This window comes from Nuphar pumila, chromosome 4, assembly GCF_984573655.1.
Source record: "Nuphar pumila chromosome 4, dmNupPumi1.hap1.1, whole genome shotgun sequence".
Lineage (NCBI taxonomy): Eukaryota > Viridiplantae > Streptophyta > Magnoliopsida > Nymphaeales > Nymphaeaceae > Nuphar > Nuphar pumila.
In genome coordinates this window covers 132,854,183-132,880,115 of record NC_143252.1, presented here as the reverse complement: position 1 = coordinate 132,880,115, position 25,933 = coordinate 132,854,183, and the positions used below count along the sequence as shown (strand labels likewise).

The 25,933-nt window shown below is 37.3% G+C and overlaps 1 protein-coding gene across 2 annotated transcripts in view; it reads left to right on the top strand.

Moving 5' to 3' along the window:
• Positions 1-25,394, top strand: part of LOC149841121 (uncharacterized) — a 46,962-nt gene extending 21,568 nt beyond the window's left edge. The window contains exons 4-9 of one of the 2 annotated variants that reach the window (XM_090003598.1): positions 7,887-7,945; positions 8,629-9,624; positions 12,736-12,864; positions 24,253-24,540; positions 24,734-24,787; positions 24,957-25,394. In XM_090003598.1, the coding sequence (XP_089859724.1) occupies positions 7,887-7,945; positions 8,629-9,624; positions 12,736-12,864; positions 24,253-24,540; positions 24,734-24,787; positions 24,957-25,130 (1,700 nt within the window). In that variant the 3' untranslated portion in view covers positions 25,131-25,394. Of the gene's footprint in view, positions 1-7,886; positions 7,946-8,563; positions 9,625-12,735; positions 12,865-24,252; positions 24,541-24,733; positions 24,788-24,956 lie in introns of both variants that reach the window. The other variant, XM_090003599.1, reaches the window with a different exon arrangement.
• Positions 25,395-25,933: the final 539 nt, after the last annotated feature.

Sequence of the window (25,933 nt, the reverse complement as noted above, 5' to 3'; positions counted from 1 at the left end):
AAACAACATTTTAGAGGGATGCAATTACAACAAACTCATTATTCAAATAATCAATCATGCAATGTGAAACAATCATTATGCAATAGGAAACAATTATTATGCAATCACAAGTAAGAAAACAAATAAATATGCATGATCTAGTGCATAATAGGAATATGCATGATATCAATGCATATGCATAAGTAAATTATTATCTTTTATTAGAATTTTCTTTTATATAATGTTTTTATTAAATGCACACAATTTTAGTTTATTTTTTTTATTAAAACTCGCAAATACTAAAAAACGAGCACAATAATTTCCAAGGTCAAGTTAGGTTCGCAGTTGTAGCTTAACAAGAAAATTTGTATTTTATTAATAGTTCTCACACTTAGCCCTCGATCGATATCAGGAATTAATACCATCCATCGGAACATTCAAAATTAACATCTAATGTCAGGACATTAGGGAAATCAATATCCACTAATGTCACTTTCTTGGTATACCAATAACAACAACTGTGTCTACACACCACCCCTATGCAAAGTGACAAAATCTCCCTAAAACCGTGGCCGAGAGGTGAACCACCTAGTTGGGTTAATGGCACAAACACACACGGAGTTTAGTATCTTCACGGTTTTCCAAAACTGCAGTTCACAAAAATTTAAACATACAATTATGCATATTTCACATGTTTCAACCTACCCTTTTATCATGTATAAAATTAGTACCATTAAAACATGTAATTATGGCAACGAATATGACCACTCTAATTATGTAAAGCTGAACATATCTATGAGCACTAAACATATTAAATTCTGAACCTAATCATGAGCATTTACAATGATACACATGCACATGAACATTTGATTTCACAAGTATTCTTGAATATGCATATAAATATGAACATTCATAAATATGCAAAGTCTGGATATACATGATCACACAAAAAAAAGCAGTCATATATCAGTTTTGTGATCTTGCCTCGGCTGGGCCTGTCAAAACAACAAAATAAAATATTGATAACATTTCAAATTTTTTGTTCTTTTTTTTTTATAAGACATGGACTCAGTCCCAGCTGAACTAGTCAGCTGGGACTGGACATCAAACTGTCCTGTCCTAGCCGACTGCGTCAGCTGGGACTAGACAGCAAGTCTGTCCTGTCCCCAAAAAAAACATCGAGCCATTATGAAACACACACACACACACATATATATATATATTTCTCATCAAATCTGTTCGATTTCGTGTATCAAGTTTCTCTTGGGGGCAGATCTGTTTAGATCGGACGGCACACAAAACGGTCAGATCTGCCCATCGTTGCGATGATCGGATCCGTTTAGATTTGTCTGTTTGTCAAATGGGACAGGTTTGTCCCGATCTGTCTAATATATATATATATATATATATATATATATATATATATATATAGAGAGAGAGAGAGAGAGAGAGAGAGAGAGAGAGAGAGAGAGAGAGAGAGAGAGAGTAAGAATAAAAAATACGTGTTCTATGCATGCATATATCGATTTTCATAGATCGAAGCATGTGAATCTGAAATAAAATCTATGGTTTCCTTCAAAATATTGCCTAAAGCTTATTTAGGCTCTTTTTCTCATCCGAATCAAAAGAGAACACTCGTACCTTATTCGAAGCTTGAAAAAAAACTCGGAAGAATAAACGGATGCCCGGAGAAGGTGGAGCCTCCTCCTTCTCCCTCTTCTCTTTTCTTCTTCTTCCTTTCTTTTTCTCTCTCTCCCTCTTTCTTTCCCTTTCTTTCTCCTTTTTTTTGGGTTTAAATCTAGATCCAAGATCCAAATCCATATTCAAAATCCATTTGGATCCTAACTTGGATCAATTCCTAATTAATATGGATCTTGTACTGAGTCAAGATCCATATTAATTTGGATCATATGCATTGGATCTAGTCCGATCCAAATCCGGACACGACCCGTCGAAGCGTTTTTTTTTTTGAAAAAAGCGATTTTCGGGCTAATTGTAGCCCAAATTTGAAAAAGTAAAATATCGCTGGACTCAGAATTTCGAGGCGCATCCAATGATATATACTTCGAATTTCGCTTGAATTTAACCTGAATTTTACTCAAATTTTGCCTGAATTTAAAGGTCAAAAATAAATTTTTTATTATCTTTTTGTTGGCTCATTTAGACCTTGTCGATGAGACCTGAGACAAGCCTAAACTCAAATAACGTATTCTTAATCTCGAAGTTTTTTCGATTTTTCTTTCATACTTATACACGACATTACATCCCTACCCCAACAACAACAACAACAACAACTACGCCTTCATCCCAAAACAATTGGGGTCAGCGATATGAACCAAAAAAGAAATTCATTACATCCCTACCCCCTTAAGAGAATTTTGTTCACGAAATTAGAACGTACCGAATAAGTGTGGGTAGTGCTGACGCATATCCGCCTCAGGCTCCTAGATGCACCCGTTCAGTTCATGATGCTGCTAGCGCACCTTCACGAATGGGATCGTCCTACTACGTAGTATCCTCTCTTGACGATCCAAAATCTCCACCGGCCTCTCCTCTATTGTCAAGTTAGGCTTTACCTTGATCGCCTCATAGAAGAGCACATGTGAGGGGTCAGGTACATACTTCCTCAATATCAAGACATGAAAGACATCGTGGATCTGTAAAAATTGAGGAAGTGCCACCCGATATGCGGTCTCCCAAACTCGCTCAAGGATCTCAAAGGGTCCCACATACTGAGGACTCAACTTTTCATTCTTCTCGAACCAGAAGACATTCTGCATAGACGAGATCCGTACGAACATGTGATCGTCCACATCAAAGCTGAGCTCCCTACGATGTTGATCGGCATAGCTCTTCTGCCTGCTCTGCGCTGCGACCAATTTTTGTCAGATCAACCACACCTGGTTTAAGTGGTGCTGGATCAACCGCACCTAGTCCGACCAAGCGGGTGCAACACTTGGACACGGCTTCCTTTGTGTCAGGTGAAGTCAACCACACTGAGGTTCATTTCTGTCCAAAATTAGATTCAGATAACCCTAACAAAGTCCAATTTTATCTATATTATATATATAAATACACACACATACGTGTTGTGTTAACTTAAAATTATTAATATATATATATATATATCGAGAGGCGCCTAGTCGATAGACCCCTAAAAAGAATAGGCGAGGACTAGGCGGGACTAGTCGGTACCTTAATTAAATATAAAAAAAGTACATAAAATATACATAAAAATATGTTTAATTCTTTTACTACAACAACAACAATAACTACGCCTTCATCCCAAAATGATTGAGGTCGGCGATATGAACCAAAAAAGAAAATCATTCTGGGTCTTCCATATGAATCCTTCTCCTCCAATCATTTCTATCCAATGCCATGTCCTCGGTGAGGTTCAAAGCATTCATATCCTTTCCTATCAGCTCCATCCAAGTCTTCTTAGGCCTACCCCGACCTCTTTTAACTAATATATTTTCCCATTTCTCCATCATTCTAACTGGAGCATCATTAGGCCTTCGCCGAATATGTCCAAACCATCGTAAACGATTCTCTCTCATGTTATTTTCAGTGGATGCAATGCCTACCTTCTTACGTATCTCCTCGTTTCGAATCTTATCTTTTATTGTATTTTCACACATCCAAGCATACACGTCTCAGCTACACACATTTTTTGAATATGATGTCTCTTGGCAGCCCAACATTCCGTACCGTATAGTAAAACGAGCCTAATTGTCGTCCTATAAAACTTTCCCTTCAACCGCAATGACATTCTACGATCGCACAACACTCCAGTTACACTTTTCCATTTCATCCACCCAACCTTTATCCTATGATTTACATCTCCATCAATTTCTCATACTTTTGAATGATAGATCCCAAATATTTGAAACAGTCATCCACCGGTAAGCTTCTCTACACTCCCATCACTACTTCGTTGCTTACTAAACCAACATTCCATATATTCTGTCTTACTCTTACTCATCAATTAAAACAATATCATCAGCAAACAACATACACCACGACACATTTTCTTGAATTGATCTCGTAAGCTCATCCATTACTATAGCAAATAGGAAAGGGCTTAATGTAGATCCTTGATGTAACCCAACCGTTATAGGAAAATTGGTTGTCACCCCTCTACAAGTGCAGACATTGGTTACTATTCCTTCGTACGTATCTTTAATTATACTAATGTACTTGAGAGAAACACCTTTATTCATCATTGTCCACCAGAGAACATCCCTAGGTACTCTATTGTATGCCTTCTCCAAATCAATAAAAACCATATGCAAATCTTTGTTCCTCTCTCTATATCTCTCAATAAGTTGTCTAAGAAGATGTATAGCTTCCATAGTTGATCTTCCAAGCATAAAACCAAATTGATTCTCCGATATCATGACAACCTTCCTCAACCTATACTCATTTACCCTCTCCCAAAGTTTCATAGTATGATTCATGAGTTTTATACCACGATAGTTTGTGCAATCTTGTATATCACCCTTATTCTTATATAGAGGCACCAAAGTACTCTTCCTCCACTCATTAGACATCTTATTTGTCCGCCAAATCTTGTTAAAAAGATTTGTCAACCATTATAAACCTTTCTCACCCAAGCATTTCTAAGCCTCAATAGGTATACCATCTAGGCCAACTGCCCTTCTTGATTTCATTTTTTAATGTTGTCAAAGTTTAACATGTTGACGATCATGGGGTCAGACCTGTCCCATACAGTGCAGTGCCTTACACAGAAAGACAAGTCTTCAGTGCTATCGGTAATGCAACTGAATAAGGGTGTCAAGTATGGGGAGCAGACATTCTTAGTTGCAGTGCGCGCAAAAGAAGGGAAGGTAGAAGCTGCAGTGCCGCCAACCCTAGCCTCACTATTGGAGGAGTTTCGGGGGGTGATGCCTCCAGAATTGCCGAAGCGTCTTCCGTCAAGAAGTGAGGTCGAGCACAAGATTGAGTTGGCCCCGAGAGTGAAGCCTCCCGCAATGGTTCCATACCGTATGGGGCTAGCTAAGTGAAGGAGCTACGCAAGCAGTTAGACGAGATGTTGGACGCAAACATTGTTCATCCATCAAAAGCCCTATTTGGTGCCCCAGTCTTTTTTCAGATGAAACATGATGGCTCCAAACGGTTATGCGTGGATTACCGTGGTTTCAATAAGGTCACGGTAAAGAAAAAATACCTATTGCCCTTAATAACAAACTTGTTTAATTCTTTTACTAATAAGATGATTTCATTACACAAGTACAAAATTACACATCCTTTCACAAAATATATTAATATACATAACCAGAATATACATACATACATATATATATATATATATTCAATATAATCAACAAAATATGCTTTCAATCTTTCAAAGAAGCACAATAACACATACATCTATAAATAACACATTACATAATGCATAATGCTAAACATGCTTTCTGACTTTCATAGAGAAATTCATCAGAAACAAAGTAACACACACATATATAAAAAAATAATCAATTAAAATTAATTGTGCATGCTTTCAATGTTTCACAGAAAAACCCCAAAAGCAAAGTAACACACATGTATGAATATAGTAACTAAGCATGTTTTCATGATTTCACGGAATCACACAAACACACACATACATATAATTATATATATAAAAAAACATATATATGAATAATAAATAACTAAACTGCCCTCGTGCCCAGACGGAGGCCACTTAGTTGCCAACTAAGTTCCTTAGTCGGCAAAATTGGTACCTTTTAAGGTACCTACCTAGAAATTGTAAAGCCTAGGCATTTTACTTAGCCTAGACCGACTAAGCAGATTAGTCGGTGCCTAGTCGGGGCTTTTGACTATATATATATAGTAGAGCATAGGCGCTTGCGATACATGCTTGATGGGTTTTCCTGCTCTTCCAGTATTCTTTTCGCAGTTCCGACCCCATAAATGTGTTGGACATGGTCGATTTATGAGGAATCCAGACCTGAATCATGTGTTTTGATGAAAAAATGATATTCGGAGCCTCAAAAATCTATAAGGATTTTGGACCGTTGATTTTTTGAACCTTATAAAAACCCACCCATGTGTTGGAATCGAACACTTCAAGAGCTGATCCCTATAAAATCAAGTACATAGATCCCATATGTACGGTCAGAATTTAAAAATAAAACAAAAAAAACCTGAAAAACCCATCAAGCACGTAGCGCAATCACCTATTTTTTTTGGTCACAAGTTTGAAAGGGAAATCAGGTTCATGAGTTTGAAAAGGGAGAAGATCTGAAAATAATGGGAAAGAAACTTTGTTTAGGGTTAACACAAGAAAGAAACACCCAAACCAGTATTGGGTCGTGGAATAGGAACATGAAATCGGATTGATGACTTTTAAAAGAGAGCAGATCTGAATCTTGGTTCAGATTCAGATCTGAAAACAATGACAAAGAAATTTTCAGACAAAAGAAACTTTGTTTTTTAGACAAGGAAAAAAACAAACAAACCCAAAATCGTGGACTAAGGTTTTCCAGACAAGGGAGTTTAATAAACAGGAAAGAAAATAAAGAGAAAGATAAATAAAGGGATGACCGGATGAGCCAAGACCCTTCCGAACTTACCACGATGTGGAGATCAAAACTCGATTGCGCTCTGATACCATATAAATCAGGGACGCATCACCAGAGGTTGAGAGAAGGAATAAGAGAGATAGGAGAAAAAGAGGGCTGCAAGCCTGCAACAATACTCCACGCACACCCCTTGTGGGTCGTGGGTTCCTTTTAATATGATGTTACATGTACAATAATGCCCCTAAGACTAATGTATAAAGCCTCTTGCATAAGAGGGGCAAAGCAGGAATGAAAATACATGAAGAGGCATTACCATTAGGGGCACTACATTAGGCACGTCAGTCTATATCCTGATCTGGATCTGGATCTGGATCCAGACCCAAAATGTCATGTCTCAATACCAACCCAAATATTATTTGGAATGACTTGAGTTACATAATGTTTGGGTTGAGTTTGACACATGCTTTTTGTCAGATATTTGGCCTACCCTGAGCATTTAGCTTTTCTAAATATACAGCTAATGTTTGGGCTCCCATGTCCTCGATCTGACATCCCAAACCTAACCCTGATTGCATGTTATCTGGTTAATTTTGGGTGCACCCTAATAGTCAACCCATTGATAGCCCTACTATCATTCCCCTTTACATTTGATTGATTCTTTTCATCAATTTCATGATGTACATGCATCTATTTGTGTGGCATGAATTCATGATTGATATGATGTTCTTTGTTTACTTTGAAATTGTTTTGATTGAATTGGAGGTTATAAATATGAGTGACAAATGTCATCATTCTTAGTACAATTTAGTAATTTGTTATTTTTTGGTAGTCTTGTAATATGTTATTTTCATGCACAGTCTAGGCTTTTCATTGTTCCTTAAATGTTTATTTGTCTCATGATGCCTCTCATATTTGACTATTCCCATCTGATGTTGACCTTGTGACTTCACTTCTATTATCACCTTCAATATCTTAATATCTTCCTTATCCTTGCATCATTTCGTGTGATATAGATCCTAGGAACATCCAAAGTCAAAGAAGGCTTTCAGATTATACTGCTTGTACATCCAATGAATTGTCTGAACTTACTTTTAAACTTCTTTTTCCTTGTCTAAAGAATATTTATACTGGATGAAACATGCTCAAGTGCAAGTTGACTTACCATGTCAAGGAACTTTGACATGGAAATTTTGTTCTTGATTGGAAGGAAAAAAGAAATGTGGGAAGTGAACTTGCCAGATATTTTATACATTCTCATCTGTTATATTCACATTGTTTTAGCAGTTCAACTGTGATACTATTCTGTTTTATTTGTTTTAATTTGATGGCCATAAGTGGTCTATTTTTAATTCATGACAGGTCTTGCTCAGTCAGAAAGTTTGGATTCTGGCTTTAAGAAACGGAATGCTAGACTTGAGGTGCGCATTAGAGTTCACAACATTGCATTGCATGCCGCCATATTGGAACCTCATTGCATTATGTATGCATTTATGTTGAACCTTGTAATCATGTAGTCTGTTGCTTGGTTCTGTGATATTTCTGATGGAGAAGGCTTAGCCATTTGTTTGCATTTGTGATTTGCTTCATGTGTATAGTGGCAATTGTGAAAGTCATTTCACTGCTTGCCAATGACCAGCTCCCTATAATTGTTTCACATGTTCATATTCATTTTTTTTATTTTTTCCGTTGCTCAGGGTAGTAAAATGTGATACTTTGTATAAATGATAATTCATATTATTCCCTCTTGTTTGTTTATTGAAGAAATATTAGATAGGAAAACTGCAAAATATTTGTTTGAATCTCTTTGAACGTATGTACTTTCAGCATCTTTAGACAATGACTGGTTGTTTGTTTGAAGAGCCATTAGCTTCAGGCTTGCTTAACTATGGGAATTTTAAGGCATACACTGCCACATGAGGAGCTGGTGTATGTCGTTGGTTATTATTGATTTCCCCCTTCTCTTCATAAAGACAAAAACAGTTTCTTCTGTCCAGTGTCATATGTGGTGATCTGATTTTTTTTATTGTGAAATCCAGTTTCCAGGTTTCCATCCTATGCTTTCTTAACTTTGATCACCTTTAAGGCTTTAACATTTTTTTAGTATATTGAGGACATGTTGCAAAAGGTCAAAGAAGAAGAGCGGCTCCGGTTGTTGCATGGAATCTCTGATCATCCTTCAACATATGCAAATTCGGTTCCTCAATTCTCTGATCAGCGTGAGCAGTTACCCGTCTGTGATGCAAACTTCACATCTGGGTCTGGTGTGATGGGAACCCTTCCTTCATTGCCAGTGGGTTCAATTGAAGACCTAAATAACCACCTTGAGAAATCTGAAGTGTGCATTAATCCCACTGCAGAAACAGTTCTGAATGGAAATTTCATTTCTAATGCATCCAATGGAACATTGGAAGTTTCAACTGGAAAAGGTAATATTTGCTTGGATAATCTGTCTATAAGAGAACTTCAACAAACTTTTCGGGCAACTTTTGGACGAGATACCTCTGTTAAGGACAAAATGTGGCTGAAGCGACGAATTGTAATGGGTTTGACTAACTCATGTATTGTCTCGTCAACTGGATTTATTAGAAAAGACAAGTTGTTACTGCTTGGTGAAGGGTCTAACGGGACTGTGAATGATCATGATATAGAAGGTGCTCTGCTAAGGGATAAACTTATTATTAATGGCAGCAACAGCAGCAGTAAAGTACCAGTAACAAGCAACAGCGAAAGTGAAGGTGGGTTAGCTGGATCAAGCAGGAAATCAAGGACAAAAAATATTGATAATGATGTAAGTGAAGGCCCAGAAGTGGAGCAAAGAGGAGCCAAAAGGGTTCGGAAACCTACAAGACGTTATATTGAAGAGCTGTCGGAAGTTGATACCAGGGAAAGTAGTGGGAAATCAGGTTCTGCAATAAAAAGATCTGCACGTGGGCACCCTTTACAAAAATCTCGATCAAGGCCTGTTTATTGTACTGGATCAGCAGAAGCCACAACTATCGTAACCAGACAAGATTCCTTTGGAGGTTCTGGGGTTCAAGTTCCATTTGTCTCACGAGTAAGAAGAGGTCGTCCAAGAAAAAATTTTATTGGTTTTCTGGTATGTTCTCTGATCTCCTCATTTGTAGTACTTATTTATTGTTTGTTTAGTGTCAATTGCTCTGGAAGAAGTTTGAATCAGGGATGCTGCTTGGGCATGATGTATCCTATGCGTAGCTATTTATTCCCCTTGAACTCACTGCTGCTCTAGATTCTTCTTGTTTTATTGGATGGTATGTGATCCTCATCTCTTTGGCACAAATAGTAGACCGGGACTGAGTTATGTTGTGTGGATCAGGGCTGAGTTTTGTTGTGCGGCTTTTTGCGTAATTTGGTTTAATTATCCCTTCTATCTACAAGGATTTAGTAGTCCTTCCACATTGATTTGTATGATGTGCATGGTATAATCAATCACTACTCATGTATGAGGAGAATTATGTGATTTTTTATTATCACTTTCATGATGAAAGATCTTAACTGTTAAAGCTCCTACAACTTTCTTTTCTTTATTTATTTATTTATTTTTGATGTTTTTCATTTGTGAAGAGAACAACATAATCAGCCAGATGTTCTTGATCATGCTTCCACATGGTCCCATGCGGGGATGGTCTATGTAAATCCTCAAATTAATTGAAGGGATAGGAGGCTGAGCAAGAAATAGAAATGATGTTATCACTTCTATATACATGGATCTATCAGGTTGTATCACATTAAATTGCATGTTGAGTGATATCTGCACGTCATTCCACATTTCCATTCTTATGATGAAGGAGCGTCATTGTTAAAATTTCTGGATTTTTTCCAGTTTTTTTTGGTTAATGAACTGAATTATAAAAAAAGTAAAGGAACCTCCTGAGGTTTAGATTGCAAGACAGTCCTCATTATGCATGATATTGTCATCTCTCTTATTGTCTACTTTGTTATAAGTGAAGGGAGACTGAAAGGAAATATGACAGGATTTTGCTGTCACAAATTGTGCTTTAGTTTCCATGACATACTTAATAATGAAGGTGAATGTCGAGTACATCCTGCAGGAGTTTCAATGCTTACTACTTAACAGTGTTGGAAGAAACATAGACATTTTTGCCAAGGAAAATGAAAAAACATTATGAAAATCAACACGAGTTGTATCTGTATAGTGGTGTGGGACCATGTGAGACTTTAGGTGTGGATGCTTGTATAACCTCCTATCTTCTGCCTCAGTGCTCAACCATGCGACAATCTGCTGATTCTTAGTACTTTGAGAAACCATATGAAAACCTAAGTAGGCACAATTCCCTGAGTTAGATCTTTGTGTGGTTGGATTCCCAGCCCAATCAGCATCTAAGTAAGCCACCTCCTTAATCGGTCTTATAGGCAACCAGCTGCTGATTCTTCATGTGCTAAGTCTCATAGTTTGGATTTTTCTTGGAGGTTGTACTTATAGTCTCTTTTTCCTTCTCACTTTCTTAAGATGTAACCAATTTTCAAAGCATTGTATCAGCTTTATTAAGATGTCCTATCAGATTATGCTCCTATATTGAATGGTACTATTTGTTTTCTCCAAACCAGAAAGTTTAAAGAATCTACCTTCTTAAGGATGAGTTGACATATGAAAGAGTTATAAGAGGAAGAATCCACTACGAAATATGCAGATAAACTTAGCCAGATCCCAGATCCGAATAGACCCAGTGTAGTTCAAAGTTAATCTAGATCAGGTAAGGACCTTTTAGTGTTGTATCCATAATTCAAATTGGACTAAGTAATCCAAATGAATATGCTTTGGAAAAGGACCTTTTAGTGCTATATTTGAGTTTCAAGGTGCTAAATAAACAAATTGTCGATTCTGGAAGAAGACCTTTTGGTGCTACATCTGACATCCAAGGTGGATGAAATGAATCAAATGAGTTGCATCTGAATAAGAACATTTTGGTTTTATATCCGAATCCAAAGTGGACCAAATAATTCAAATGGATTGGATAGAGTAGATCTTTAGGTGTTATATCTGAAATTTAAGGTGGATCAAATGAATCAAATGGTTCAGATTTCAATAAGGTCCTTTTGGTGCTATATCCAAGATCCAAAGTGGACCAAGTGAATCAAATGGATCAGATTCAGAAAAGGATGGTTTTGTTGCTATATCTGAAATCAAAAGTTATCAAATGATCCAAATGAATCAAATTGGGATAAAAACCTTTCAATGCCATATCCATGTCCCAAATAATCTCGATAGTCCAAATGAACCAGGATCCAAAGCAATCCAAATGCGCCAAATGTTTCATGAAGGAAGTTTGTTATGGTATGGTAACTGATATGGTCTGCCAAAAGAGGACTAGTGATGCCAACAAGGATGCCTGATTGTGTTGCAGGGAAGATCTGAAAATGGGATGAAAGAAAAGAAAAAGAAGAAAGAGAAAAGCAAAAAGAGAAATGAGAAGGGAAGAATAGGATGATGCCTGCAAGGAGGGGCGTTTCAGATCTAAGGGCTTTATATCTGATTATACTTTCAGAACAGATCTGAGATTTAGCACTAACGGAAACAAAAGGAAGAAGAAGAAAGAAGAAATAAGAAAACAAGGGAAGAAAGGAGGAAATGGAGGAAGATAGAATGAAAATGGGTCTGACATAGTGTTAGATCAGATCTGAAACAAGTGGGCCAGACCTGGAGACAGAGAGAAATGGAAGAGAGAGGAGGAGAAGACTAGAAGAGTTATGTGTATCCAAAAATCATGATTTTCTCCTATGTTCTGAAGTTATCAAATAGTCTCATATATTGTAAAAAAAAAGTGTTAGTCATACATGATTTTCAAACATTGTGAGGTAAGTTATTAGCAACTCTGCCATTCTTCACCTATTAAAAGGTCTTGAAAGCATAGCCACAACTGCTAGAATTTATTAAATTGAACTTTTATTTTCTAACTGTTTAATCTCTTTTCATTTTTATCATATCCTTTTCCTTTTGAATATTTAGCAGCTAGTTTGCTATTACTAATGAATGGAAAACATGTCTTTTACTCTTATTCCATTCTTTTGCATGAAACTATGCAAAAAATGAACACAGGCTTTTCGGTGAAGTATGGATTGACTCTCCTGCTTGATATGCATTACCTCTTGCTGTTTTATTGTTGAAGGTGATCTGGTCAACCTAGTTTACATGTTTATATGATTCTTTATCGCTATCTAAAATATGCAGAAACATCCAAATGGCATGGCTGCCACATTTATGAAGAAAGCCCTTGGAGTGCGAGCTGGTCGACAAGACAATGAATTTAGCAGTAGATCATGGAAATCGAGGGCTCTTTCTGCTCCTGCACAACAGAAAGTATTTACATTAACTGCTTCACTTATAGGACATTAAGATTTCGTTTCATCCTTTGGAATGCTTCATTTGATGCTGCGTGTGTACTTCCACTGTGTCATAAGTTTTACTTGCTGTAATCAACTGTTGATTGGAATGTTCTAAGTTTCTAACATTGCACTCAAATAAACATGCATCAATGTACTATAAAATCATTAAAACTTGTGGCAGTTTTATATCCAAGTTTCACATCATCTTGGATCATCAGCATGCACATACACTTCATTGTTTATATCTTTGGATATGACTGATCCCTTCGGGCTATATCTGCCACAGGGTCCATTTCTTTTGATTGTACTGTTATTTTTAATAATTTTTTTCCCCTTCATATAATCTTTTTCCCCCTTTTTTGGATTGCAATTGTTTTGTGCCTTCAAGCTCATACATGCATCTGAACCATTTGGGCTTCTGCAGTTTTCTTTTTCACTACCACTTGGTCACTTATTTTTTCTATATATTTTTCTATTTGAAATTGCCTTCATGCTACGCCACATGGATATGGCTGTATATATGAGGATATGGCTATTTATATCAAATTTCCAGTATGACTAACATATAAGGTGATACTCCACAGGAGTAGAAATGTAGTATCCATTGGACATAGCCTTCATGTATGCCTTCCCAGTGGGGCTGGAGATGCGCTGGTGCATCTCCTGCCCATACCCATACTAGTACTATTACTGCACTGCTACTTCTACCATTGCTGCTACTAATGTAATTGCTATCACTAGTATTAGCACTTTTTCTGCTGCTGCTACTGTTTCTAGTTTGGTGGTGGTTGTTGGTAGTGACGGTGTGTGGGTGTTTGAAATAGCTGCCTTCGATACCATGAAAACAAGTTGATATCCAGGTCATCCACTTGTTATAGATTTTTCTGTGTGCATAGGCCCATATGTGCTTAGTTGATATTTATTATGTGCAATACTCTATCTAAAAACTTTATCACACTAAACCCCCTGCTCAGGGTCTTAGTAGTTAAAAGTGAAAACTAGAAGCATGTCCAGCAATGTAGAGTATGATCCAATAAATCATAGTAACACAGGTCCATGCAATAAGATGCACCTTCTTGTATCAGAAAAATGGATGTATCATACGATATCATACCATGACATGCTGTATCATATCGTACTCTTTGTATTTTGTTCAAAATTTTCAGATATTTTTAGATTCTTTTCCCCTTGAGACCTTTTTCCCGAATAAATATAACTATTAAGGAGCCAAGGAAAGAAAACCTTTTCTCTTAGCTTGTTATCAAGAATATGTAGGACCACATACAAAATAGAAAGTTGGGAAGGAAATGATTATATGGAAAAGACAAATTTTTTAATTTACACACATATTGCAAGTGGTAATGTAATTACTAGGATAAATTGAGAAACTTTTTTTATTTTATTGTGGTGCATTTGTTAGATGTTTATTATGCTCTTGAAATAATATTTGATGGTTGATGCTTTATTGTATTGGCAATGTTATATGACATGGCTTATTTACTTTATTTATACTTTTCAATTTGTTAAATGTTCTAAGCTTAGACTATTCTCATACATGTTACAGTGACATTGCAGTTTTTTTTTAATTAGTATTTTTTGCTGATTATCTCATATTCACTAATACTCTGCTTTAGCATAATTCAGCTTAGTTCGTATTGTAGTTTATTTCTTAGTTATGTTTTCCCCCTATTAAAAGGTTTACATATTTTTATTTTAGTTTCTTAAATATTCTAATCAGTGTTGTGAAAAGCGTAGAGGCGTAGCAAGGCGCTCCACCAAAATCTGAGGCAAGGCGTAAGCCTCAAAGTTTTTTTTCAAACTTAAAAAAACTATAAAAAAATATCTAAAATTATAAATAAATAAAAAATTCTTTATTGATGAAGCAACAACCAACAAAAAAAAATCTCAAATAAATACTGAAAAATATGAGATTAACATGTAAAAATAACATTAATGCAACAACTTGATCTATGTAAGTATCTAAGAAACAAAACATGAGCATTCATTAAATAAAAAATTAACATTAACAATGAAATGCATATTAGTATTAACAATATCATGTCATAATTAGAAAATGCATTTTAGCATTAACAACCAAATGTTAATATATATATATATATATATATATATATATATATATATATATATATATATATATATATATATATATAGGGTTGCGACTGCATGTAATTGCATGACTTGATTTTGCCACTAAAAGGGTTTAATGTCACATTCTAGAAAAGATTATTGCTCCTACGAAATTGAATACATTGAACAAGTTGACATGATATTAATTTTTTGTGAAACGAAGCAACTATTTTCAATGACTTCATTAACGTGGTTGCTTTTGAGTGTCTATTAGACTGCAAATTGGTGAACCTGCTACTAAGGGTGTCAATGGATTGGGTATGATCCGATCCTGACACATATTGGATCTTATAGGGCCAGGGTTTGGTTGCAAAGAAGGCATTCTGATTAATTATTCAGGTTGGACTCATGAGGTCCGATTATTATATGGGTTGGGTATGGTTTATAAAATTTTATACCAAACCAGGTTTGACCGGAGTTTCGGTTAAGATTCTCAAATTTTCAGTGTAAAATAATTAAAAATATTATTTTGCCAGGTATGGACTGGGTCTAGTTTATGTAATTTTTATCGGATCTGGGTATAGTTTTTCTTATAAAAATCCAGTTAAACCCGAATCTTGATATGATACCTACATTACTTAGTCAGATTCAGGTTTGGACCCACAAATTTTAACATAGGTCCAACTGATGAGTTGTGGAGCCTAATTCAGAGTTTTTGCCCTTGCAGTAAGAGGGGTCCGGGGGCTCCCCCCGGCGCGGGTCCCGGTGTCTTATGGATCAGACTTGATTTGTTTAGATTTAGGGTTGTCGCCCTTGCCAATATAAATTCTTTCTTTTCTTTTTCTCTTGTATCTGCTCTTGCCTTGTAGTAAATGCCCTTTTTACTAGCAGCTTAGTTAAAACTGCTTAAAAAACCCTAAATTTTGGTCAAATGAGGGCTTTGACCCTCATTTGACTAAAAATCCAAGGCGTGTACGCCTCGGCTTGAGGCACGCCTCGCCTCGAGGCATGCACTTCAAGGTGTATGCGGCACACGCCTCGGGACTGTTGCGTTTTGTACATGCGCCTCAAGGCATAAAGCCCCTCGTCTGGAGGCGAGGCACGCTTTTTGCGCCTTGAGGTGCGTTTTTAATAACACTGATTCTAATTGTTAAGATTTTATTGGTGTAAATTATGATACAATTCAATAATCCTGTATCTTCGACCCTTCTAATGCACCTTATGATATGGATTATAGCACATGAATGCCTAGTCCTAGGCATCGACCTTGTGCATAGGTGAATGATGTGCAGGCACTGGCCACTAGGTGAACATCTAGGAGCTATGTCACAGGGATACACCCTTTTAGCCCCTGTACCAGTGCTGAATGGATATGGTTCAGATACTGGTAGGATATGGGTAGGATACTGTCAAAAGGTATCCAGCACAATTTGACCATATCCAACCCATTTGTCTATTATTTGGATAAAACTCACAAATCCTAGGCTTTTTCGCCCTATTTGACTCATTTAACCATCATTTTTAGGCCAAACACTTGGTAAAAAACCTTAGAAGTCAAACTAAAAAAATTGACTCCAATGTGCATAAAGTTTTCACCTCTGACCAGACCACTTAGATCCAGTCTGCCAGTATCATCAACACCACATCATAAACATCATTACCACATAAGTGTCTCTCTCTCTCTCTCTGCTGAGAGAGAGAGAGAGAGAGAGAGAGAGAGAGAGAGAGAGAGGTATCATCGAACACTTATAGATGCGTGCGGGCGATCAATGACACATGAAAAATTACAGTTTTCGGCCTTTAGCAGCAGTCACACGCTCCACTAAAGGTGCCCAAGGCATTAGCGGCACTCAGTGACTGCCGTTAATGCCCCTTTTCGTGCAAAATTGGATGCGCATTTCGTGTCTGACACTCGTTCAAGGGTAATATCGGTTTGGCGTTACCCTATTTCATATATATATATATATATACACACAGAGAGAGAGAGAGAGAGAGAGAGAGAGAGAGAGAGAGAGAGAGAGAGAGAGAGAGAGAGCATCCAACCAAGGGAAGGTACAAACCGTCCAAACCACTTTGGAAAATCGATTTTAAAAGTGTTTTTTTGGCAAATATGACAGTATGGATGTGGTCTCCATCTTAGTTGTCAAAAGCGGCACCTAGGCGGGCTAGGCATAGGGCCACCACCTAAGCTTATGAGTCTAGGGGGTAGGGCCCTATTTTCCTGCCTAGGCATCCCCACACAGGCTTTAGGGACATGGTTATTATTTTTTTGCCTCTTTTTTTTCCTTCTTCCTCTCGCTCCAAATGCTTTTTTTTTCTTATCTCCTTTTCTTCTTCTTTTCCTTTTCTTTTTCACCTTCTTATTTTCTTCTTCCTCCTCCTTTCACCCCTCTACGTTTTCTTCTTTATCTTCCTTTCTCTTTTCCTTTTTCTTTTTTTTCCTTCCTTCTCTCGTCCCTCCACTCTCTGTTTTTTCTTCCTCTTTCTTCTTCTTTCTTTTTTCTTTTTTTTTTCTTATTTTTCAATTTTGTTCTTTACATGTATGCTTGTATTTTTCAATATATATATATATATATATATATATATATATATAGGTTAATGTTTGCTACCCTCGTGTGTAAGGAACCCTCTAGTAAAAAATCTAATATTTTATTTTCCTCTGTTTTTTTTGCACATCTGACCCTTCAGTTGTGATCTATATATTTAGTATAAACTGACCTTTGGATCATGTTTTTCTCATCCATATGTCATATTTTACGAGGGTTGAAAGATCAACGGCCAATGATGCACAAACAAGGGTCAATTTCTGCTATTTTGACCATGCTGAACACATCGATGCGGTCAGATTTGGTCAAAACAACTTCCCCCAATGAGTGGTAACTAAGGGGTTCCTTACAGACGAGGGTAGCCAATGCTGTCCCTCTATATATATAATATTTTATGTTCAATGTTATGTAATTTATGAATTTTGCAATATATTACAGTAAATTAACACTTTATTCATAGTTACAATCATATGTTTGTTACTAAATTTAACTATTTATTGAATTATTTCTGTTTTTCTTAATGTTTTACTTTTTTGGTCTTGCCTAGACCAACTAGTCCTGCGTAGGCCCCCGTCTAGTCCTTTTAGGGGTCTTCTGCCTAGGCTCCGACTAGCGCTTTTGACAACTAAGTTCTCCATGTTTAAAAGCCAAACGGGCTCTTGTAACAATTTTTTTTTATGTGTACATAGGATTTTATAGTGTGCTAAAAAGCATCAGTTTAAAATTTTTGAAGTTTTCTAGATCATAAAAAGCCAATCCATGCATAAAAAAAATTTGCAATAAGAGTCATCTCATATTTATAAGTAGTTTTTAGCAAATCCGACCACATGAGTGTGATCTTCATGATAAAAAACCTGTCTCGTCGTGACCTTATATTGGATTCTCAATACTTCTGTTGCTCCATCCCCGTAGGGACAAAGAACCTGTTGCTGTCTCAACTGTGCTACTAGAGGCTATGGGGAAGTAAAAATAGGTGAGCACTCATCTTGGGGTGGCTTACTACGTAGATCCTTTCAGCAGTTATCCGCTCTGCACTTGGCTACCCACCGTTTACTGTGGGCATGATAACTGGTACACCCCAGAGGTGATCATTTTTAGGCCTAACACTTGGTCACACACCATAAAAGCCAAAACTAAAAAAATTGACTCCAATGATCAAGTTTTCACCTCTGACCAAACCACTTAGATCCAGTCTACCACTATCATCAAGACCAAACCATAAACATCATTACCCAATATATATATATATATATATATATATATATATATATATATATATATATATATCAGTGTCACTGATATCAGCGATATTTTGAAAATAATGCTCTAATGTCGGCTATTTGAAAGTGGCTGATACTAAAGGTAGTATCTCATTATATTTTCAAAATATTGCGATAATATCATGCCATTTTTGAAAAAAATATTTAATATTTTAAGTTTGCATTTCCTATTTTTTGCTTCTTTTATATATTTAAAACCTTTTAAAACTTGTTTCTTTATATTTTTGGCAGAAAACTATTGCAAAACTTATTATTTTCTTATTTTTTGGTTATTATTTATATTTTTTCAATTGTTTAAACTCTCAAGATTTTTCAACTTTTGAAAATCTGTCTGAGAAATACCCTCGCCAAGATAATTCCGTGAACAATATAGCTGACTATATATATATATATATATGTATATATAGTACCGGGACATGCCCCGTGTCGATATTTGCTGGTACTGGACATGCCATTTTGTGTGTGCTATCCATTTTCAGTATATAATATATATTTTAGATTTAGCATATATATTTAGATTATATTCAGTTTATTTTGAAATTATTTAGTATTTATGTAATATTATCTATATATATATATAATATCACATAAATACTAAATAAATGCAAAGTAAACTATATATATATATATATATATATATATATATATATATATATATATATATATATATATATATATATATATATATATATATATATATATATATATATATATATATAGCCGTGTCCTCCTAGCCACATTTTTTTGGAATTGCTGAGTCGTACCCTTCGTACCTGCACCTGTACATATGGTGGTTTTGTACCATGATACCATGTGGTGGTACACACTCATGTTTGTATAGATGTAACTATCAAATGGTAGATCTAACCATACAATTGTTTTTAGCATAGTTTATTTACTATATTAAAAGGTTTTATTATGTCTAATACATCATAAGATTTCATTTTGGAGACAATAAAAATCAATGGCTTACAATTCATGAAAATAATGATGCTTTAGAAATGGTATAAAACATCATATTTCAGTCAACTTTAACACATGAAAATAGTAAATAGGACATGCTAAACTTGATCCAAAGGTTAGATTTTGTTTTTTGAGCCTTAAGTTATTGTGGTGTAGTACCACCATAGAAGCACACACACACACATATTGCATCCATGAACCCTGTTTTTGGAAATTGCTGTTCGTACGACCCATACCTGTGTCGTATCCCCTTTCCGTATGTGCATCCATGTGACATTAGCCTTGTAACGTCCCAAAATTTAACTTGTGATTTCGAAAACATTATCGAAAAACCTTTCAAAGATTTAAAGTTTTCACTTTTAAAAGCGACAACGGAAGACATTTAGAAATGAGCACAAGTCAACCATCCTGGGTACGTTAGCTGAAAAAAAACCCATCATTCACATGAACAACAACTTAAAGGAATTGAAGAAATAAAACAATAGATTAAAAATCTGCAGTTTATTACAAAATGGGCATTTTCCCAAAGTTCAATAATTTAAAGAAAAATTCAAAAACTCAGAGCCCAGCCGCCAACAGAAAGAAGAGAAATCTTGAGCCATGTTGCACCACGCCATCGGCCGCTTGTGAAGTCCTACTCATCACCTGCCATGAAATGTGTCAGTTTCACAACAAACCAGTAGGTGCACGAATAGATAAATAGAATAAAATAAAGCAGGACATTCATGAGATAAGCAAATTATTATATTAAAACAACAAATACAATTGTAATCTATTCTAACAAGTGTAACATATGCAAAGAGCTATTGTTTGAAGCATTTCAAGGAGTGTAACTCTCAATCATCTACAACTATTTAGAATGATATTCTTTAAGTTCTGATATTAACTGACCTGTGGGTACACACAGACGCGAAACATAGAAACAACCGAGACTGATCCGGGGGTTTATTATGTCAGGTGTTTTCATTAACCCGAATGACTGACTGAGTCCGCTCCTAAAGGGACGGTCAATGACCAAGAGAGTAAATCCTCAAAGGCATTCGTGGCCCATTGATGCATCCAATTTCTGTAGAAGTACCTGGGAGTTACCACCTAGGATAATTTATGGTAATCCCAATTCTCCTAACTCTGATGACTGGGGAAGCCGAGTCTTTTGCCCGTGGGGTGGTTGTTAACAACTTGTCCATCAGAGTTTTTGTACCATCCATCCTCTCCCTTGATGAACCGTGAAGGTCGAATGGGTACGATGGGGTTTCTTAACCGCCGTCCCATTCTACATGCTCTGGTCTGTTAGACTCACTCGAGCATCTTGCCTGTGAGGGCGAGTTGTCACCATTTATGTGATCTCAGCATTGTGGTAAATGCACGCTTCAAATTTACTACAACTTCATCATCCAAACATCGTAACACACATGGGACGTACTAGTCCAAAAGTATGGTCGTACCTTCCTAGAGGTACGACTACGATGAGAGGGCAATAATTAATGTCTTATGATTCTTTTAGTTCATACATGACATGTATTGCTCTTTGAGCAATTGGCCTGTGGAGGCCGACATAATCTCATTGATATCTATAAGGGGTTGATTGCCCACTTCAGGGTACTTCATTACCTCTCTTAAAAACTTATACCGTACCTGTCTTAATGTCCGGTTACAGTGACAATTATCGTGGGTTTCTTTCTAGAAATGAGTCTACTTATAGAGTTTTACATTAAGCATGCAATTTCAAAAGAATAAGGGTGACGAAACACAAAATCGACACTCACAAGTTAAGTAATCCTACAGGTAAGCATGTATGCCAAAAAAACTATTCTATCACAGAATCCTTATATTTTATTTCATTCATACAAACCCTTCGTGCGACTTTCCCCTACCTCGGGATGTCGTGCAACTGCGTGCGTCTACGGGTGTAGATGATACGAGGATCGGGCCGTGGAGCGCGAATTAGACCCATTGCGTAAATCTGCAAGAGTGAATTATTCAAGTATGCTAATATAATTTAATGGTGCGATGGGGGCATGGGTAGGATTAGGCGACAGAGAGTGAGCCCCTGACTGCCGACGACAGTGGATAAGCCCTTGTCGAAAACAACGAGGCGGCAGGGGGCCAGCCCCCAGCGAAGCGGCAGGGGTCGAGCCCCTGCCGACAGCCACGAGACGGCAGGGGGACAACCCCTGCCGACAGCCACGAGGCGGCAGGGGGACAACCCCTGCCGACAGCATCGAAGCAGCAGGGGCTGAGCCTCTGCCGACATCCACAAGACGGCAGGGGGCCAGCCCCTCTGCCGACAGCAACAAGGTGGCAGGGGCCAGCCCCTGCCGAGAGAGAGAGAGAGAGAGAGAGAGAGAGAGAGAGAGAGAGAGAGAGAGAGAGAGAGAGATGACAGGGGGCAACCGACCTCCCGTCGGTCGCACAATCACCCACAGGGGAGAGAGGGTGTCGCTGGGGCCATTGGTCCTCTGCCGGCACTTCGGCGAACCCCCAGAGGGAAAAGAGGACGACAGGGCCCCCGTGTGCCGCCTGTCGGCCTCCCGACGAGGTGACAGAGAAGGAGGAGAAGAGGGAGGAGAAGAGGGCGTACCTGGGAGGAGATCGACGGCGGTGGCCGGCGTCGTCGATCGGTGTGGGTCGCAGCGACGGCGGCGAACGACGCTGGTTGCATGCGCAGGGAAGGAGGAGGTCGGCGCGATCGTATGTGGCTTGGTTTCAAATGCCATCTTGGGTTTGGGAGACTTATGAAGTATGTGGCTTTTATTTGGTATCCTCCATCTATTTTACCTCATTAATTTTTTCTACCTTATAATACATTGATCTCTTGATCGTCATCATTCCCTTGCCTACAAAAAATTTGTTGACCCTATGGAAAAGTGAAATTGAACTTTGAAATAGAAGAGAGAAAAGTGATCAATAAATTTTTTAGCAGGCATATTTGAGATTTTGCTACGTGTTTAATGTAAAATCCGTTAATGGGTTCTTTTGATTAATTATAACAAGGATTGGTGCAATTTTTAAAATGTTCAAATTGGATTATTTTGATACACATTTCAAAATTGAATTATGCTGAAAACTTAGTTGTCAATTTGAAATTAGCCTTTTGATTACCTTAAAGGAAAATGGGCCCCTCTTTTTTTTTCATGACGAGGAACCTGCCTAGGAATGTGGGTTGCTTAATGGCCCCCCCACCAGATAGTAAACCCTGGGTGAGTTCCATAGCCCACAAAGGACACCCACCGGTATGATCCCAATGGGGAATCAATCTTGCGCAAGATGGGGTTCCATCTTTCCAAGAGCGCCCTAACCACTTGGGCAACCTGTGGCGAAAAAAAAGGCCCCTCTATTCTCAATTTTTCTTAAGAACTATGTCACATAGGTGCAGGTGTGGATGCAGGTACGGGTGCGGATGCGGCACTTTAAAAAATTTTTGGAGCGTGGGTGCAGGGAGGATATATGTATATATATATATCATTTTTAACAGTTTTAAGTTAACACTACGTGTATTTGTGTGCATTTATGTATTTATATATATAATATAAATAAAAATGAACTTGATTAGGGTTAACTGAATCTACTTTTGGATAGAAATGAATCTGTGTGTTTGACTTCACCTAACACAAAGGAAGCTGTATCCAAGTGTTGCACCCACCTGGACGCGGGTGCGGTGCCCTGTTAGAAGAGTCCGTGTGACATAGCTTAAGAATCCTCTCTCCCCTTCTCTCTCTCGTTCAACAAAAAATTATAATGCAATGGTGGGTTGCAAACTTGCAATGAATAAATGGATGACTAATGACATATGAGATCGATTGGTGGCAATGGAACAGGCTATTGGAACCCTTTTCTAACAGTGGATTATTTGTGAACATATGTTTTTTCTTGCCTTTTTTTGGGTACATTATTAGATATTTGGCGATATACACATGCACACATTCTTGTATTTGTATTACCATGTCAGCTTGTGATCTTATTTAGTAAATGCACGTCTTTTATTGGTTATTATGTATCTATGTCTGGTTTAAAATATTATTTTAAATGTTATAACAGCCTTGAATTTCATGTGATATTATTATTACTTTTTATATGTAATGTCAAAACCATAATTTAGTGAAATTTTAACACTTATAGGAACTTTAGATCTTTTAAAAAGTTATTTAAAAAATTATTTTTTCTATTTTTGATTTTGGTTGATCCCTAAGCTTAGTGCTTTTGACTGCATAGCTTAGGAAACATGCATGGAGTATCCATGTGGATTGCTTGTTGACCTGCGGGGTGGCTTTTCTATGGATACTAGTACCAAATTCTTTAGATTCTAGAGTTCGAGACAAACAAATGAGGTAGTTGTCTGGTGATCCAGTGTCCTGAGATGTTTACTTAATGTGGACACTGAACAAAACTTTGTGATTACTTTTATAGTTGCTGGATACAAGACTTGGCTTTTTAAGCAAAAATACTTTTGTTTCAATTGAAACTTTGATCCCTTGCTGCTTTCAGACTGGTGTTGAGGCTTCAAGCAACGAAAATGCCCTAGTGCCATATTTAGGACGCAGACACCAACCATTAGAGGTTACAAAACTAGGTCCATCAGAGGAGTTGGATGAATATTCTCTGACAGTCCCAACAGAAAAAGGTGGGACTAGGAGGAAACATCACCGTGCTTGGACTCTGTCTGAAGTAACGAGGCTTATTGAAGGTGTGTCTCGATGTGGAGCCGGAAGGTGGTCCGAGATCAAAAGGCTTGCTTTTGCATCATGTGCATATCGAACATCTGTTGATCTAAAGGTTTGTCTATTGGTTGCATCTTGGATTTCTTTAACTTGAAAAGGTCTCTCAGTGGGAACTCGCATAACCATTGCTACTGCCAATCAAGTAAACCCATGGTAAATGTCCAGAGTTAGAGGAACCAGTGATGAGGTTTACTTTTTTTTTTTTCGAAATGGTTCTTATTATAACTGCATGTTTTTGTTGAATGTAGGATAAGTGGCGGAACCTACTGAGAGCTAGTGCTGAAGCACTGACAGACAGAGCGGTGAGTCCCTCTCTCAGTTCCAAGGACCTCTTTTCCATGAGAAGAATATTTTGCTGTCCCTTATTTCATATGTTATAATTTCCTCATATACCCGAGGTTTCTACTATATCTATGTTTGCCACAAATTTCTTTGGGCACTTCTAATTGAAATTTGTGTTTTAATCTGTAGCTCAAAAGTTCCCGAAAGCATTCATCAATTCCAATCCCAACACAAATCCTTGTACGTGTGAGAGATCTGGCGGCCACACACCCACCATTGACATCCAAGCAGTCTGTCAAGTTGGCAAGCAAGAATGGAAAAAATGTAAATAAGAAACCAGGACTGAACACTGGACACGTATAGCTATGTACATGATAGAACTTTATATATTTACAATAATTAAAACCTGCCCAAGAAGCTAGCTAGCATCCTTGTGATGTAAACTGGGCTTTGCTGATGGTACAGTGAGGTGACCATTTGAGGCCACCCATGAGCTCGACCCCTTGTGGTGAGAATGTTGCTCCATTGTATATGGATTTTCAGAAAGTTTTGGGTTGCTCTGAGTTTGTAAAATAAAGGTTTTGTCCCTTCTCTTTTTCGGTTATTCGTAGATTGCGATAAAATGTATCAATCTGGCAGAGTATGATCTTTGATGTCACTTTTGAAGTATTTTGTTGAGCATCTTTCCTGCCTTGATGCTCTAAAACATGCCACTATGGATTATTTGGAGACCCAAGTTGCATTTTTGGGTGTTTTTGTTAAATCTTTTTAAGGTCTTGGTTTTCCTTCAGCTTAGTGAGGCCTAGAAATGAATCATGGGCCCCAGTTTAGAGTCCCAAGGGTTGTGCCCTTATTTTTGGTAATTTAATTTACAGTTATCCAAAAAATTGACTATTCTTTTTCTGTTCTCTAGATCCGATCTTAAAGTTTTCAGATGCAGGACAGATCACATTGTTGTTCTCCCTGGTCAGATTGACATGCTATAGAAAAGAAGTCTGAATAAAAAACACTGGACAGGCGAGACGTTTTAACTACTTGGTGGTTGGGCCATAGGCGAGGGCGTTATTCTCTTTTAAGCCCTACCGCCTGAACTGGGGTTCTCTTTGTTAAGTATTAAAAGAATATTACAAAGTGATTCTATCCTGTTGTCATCAAAGAGCAGAACG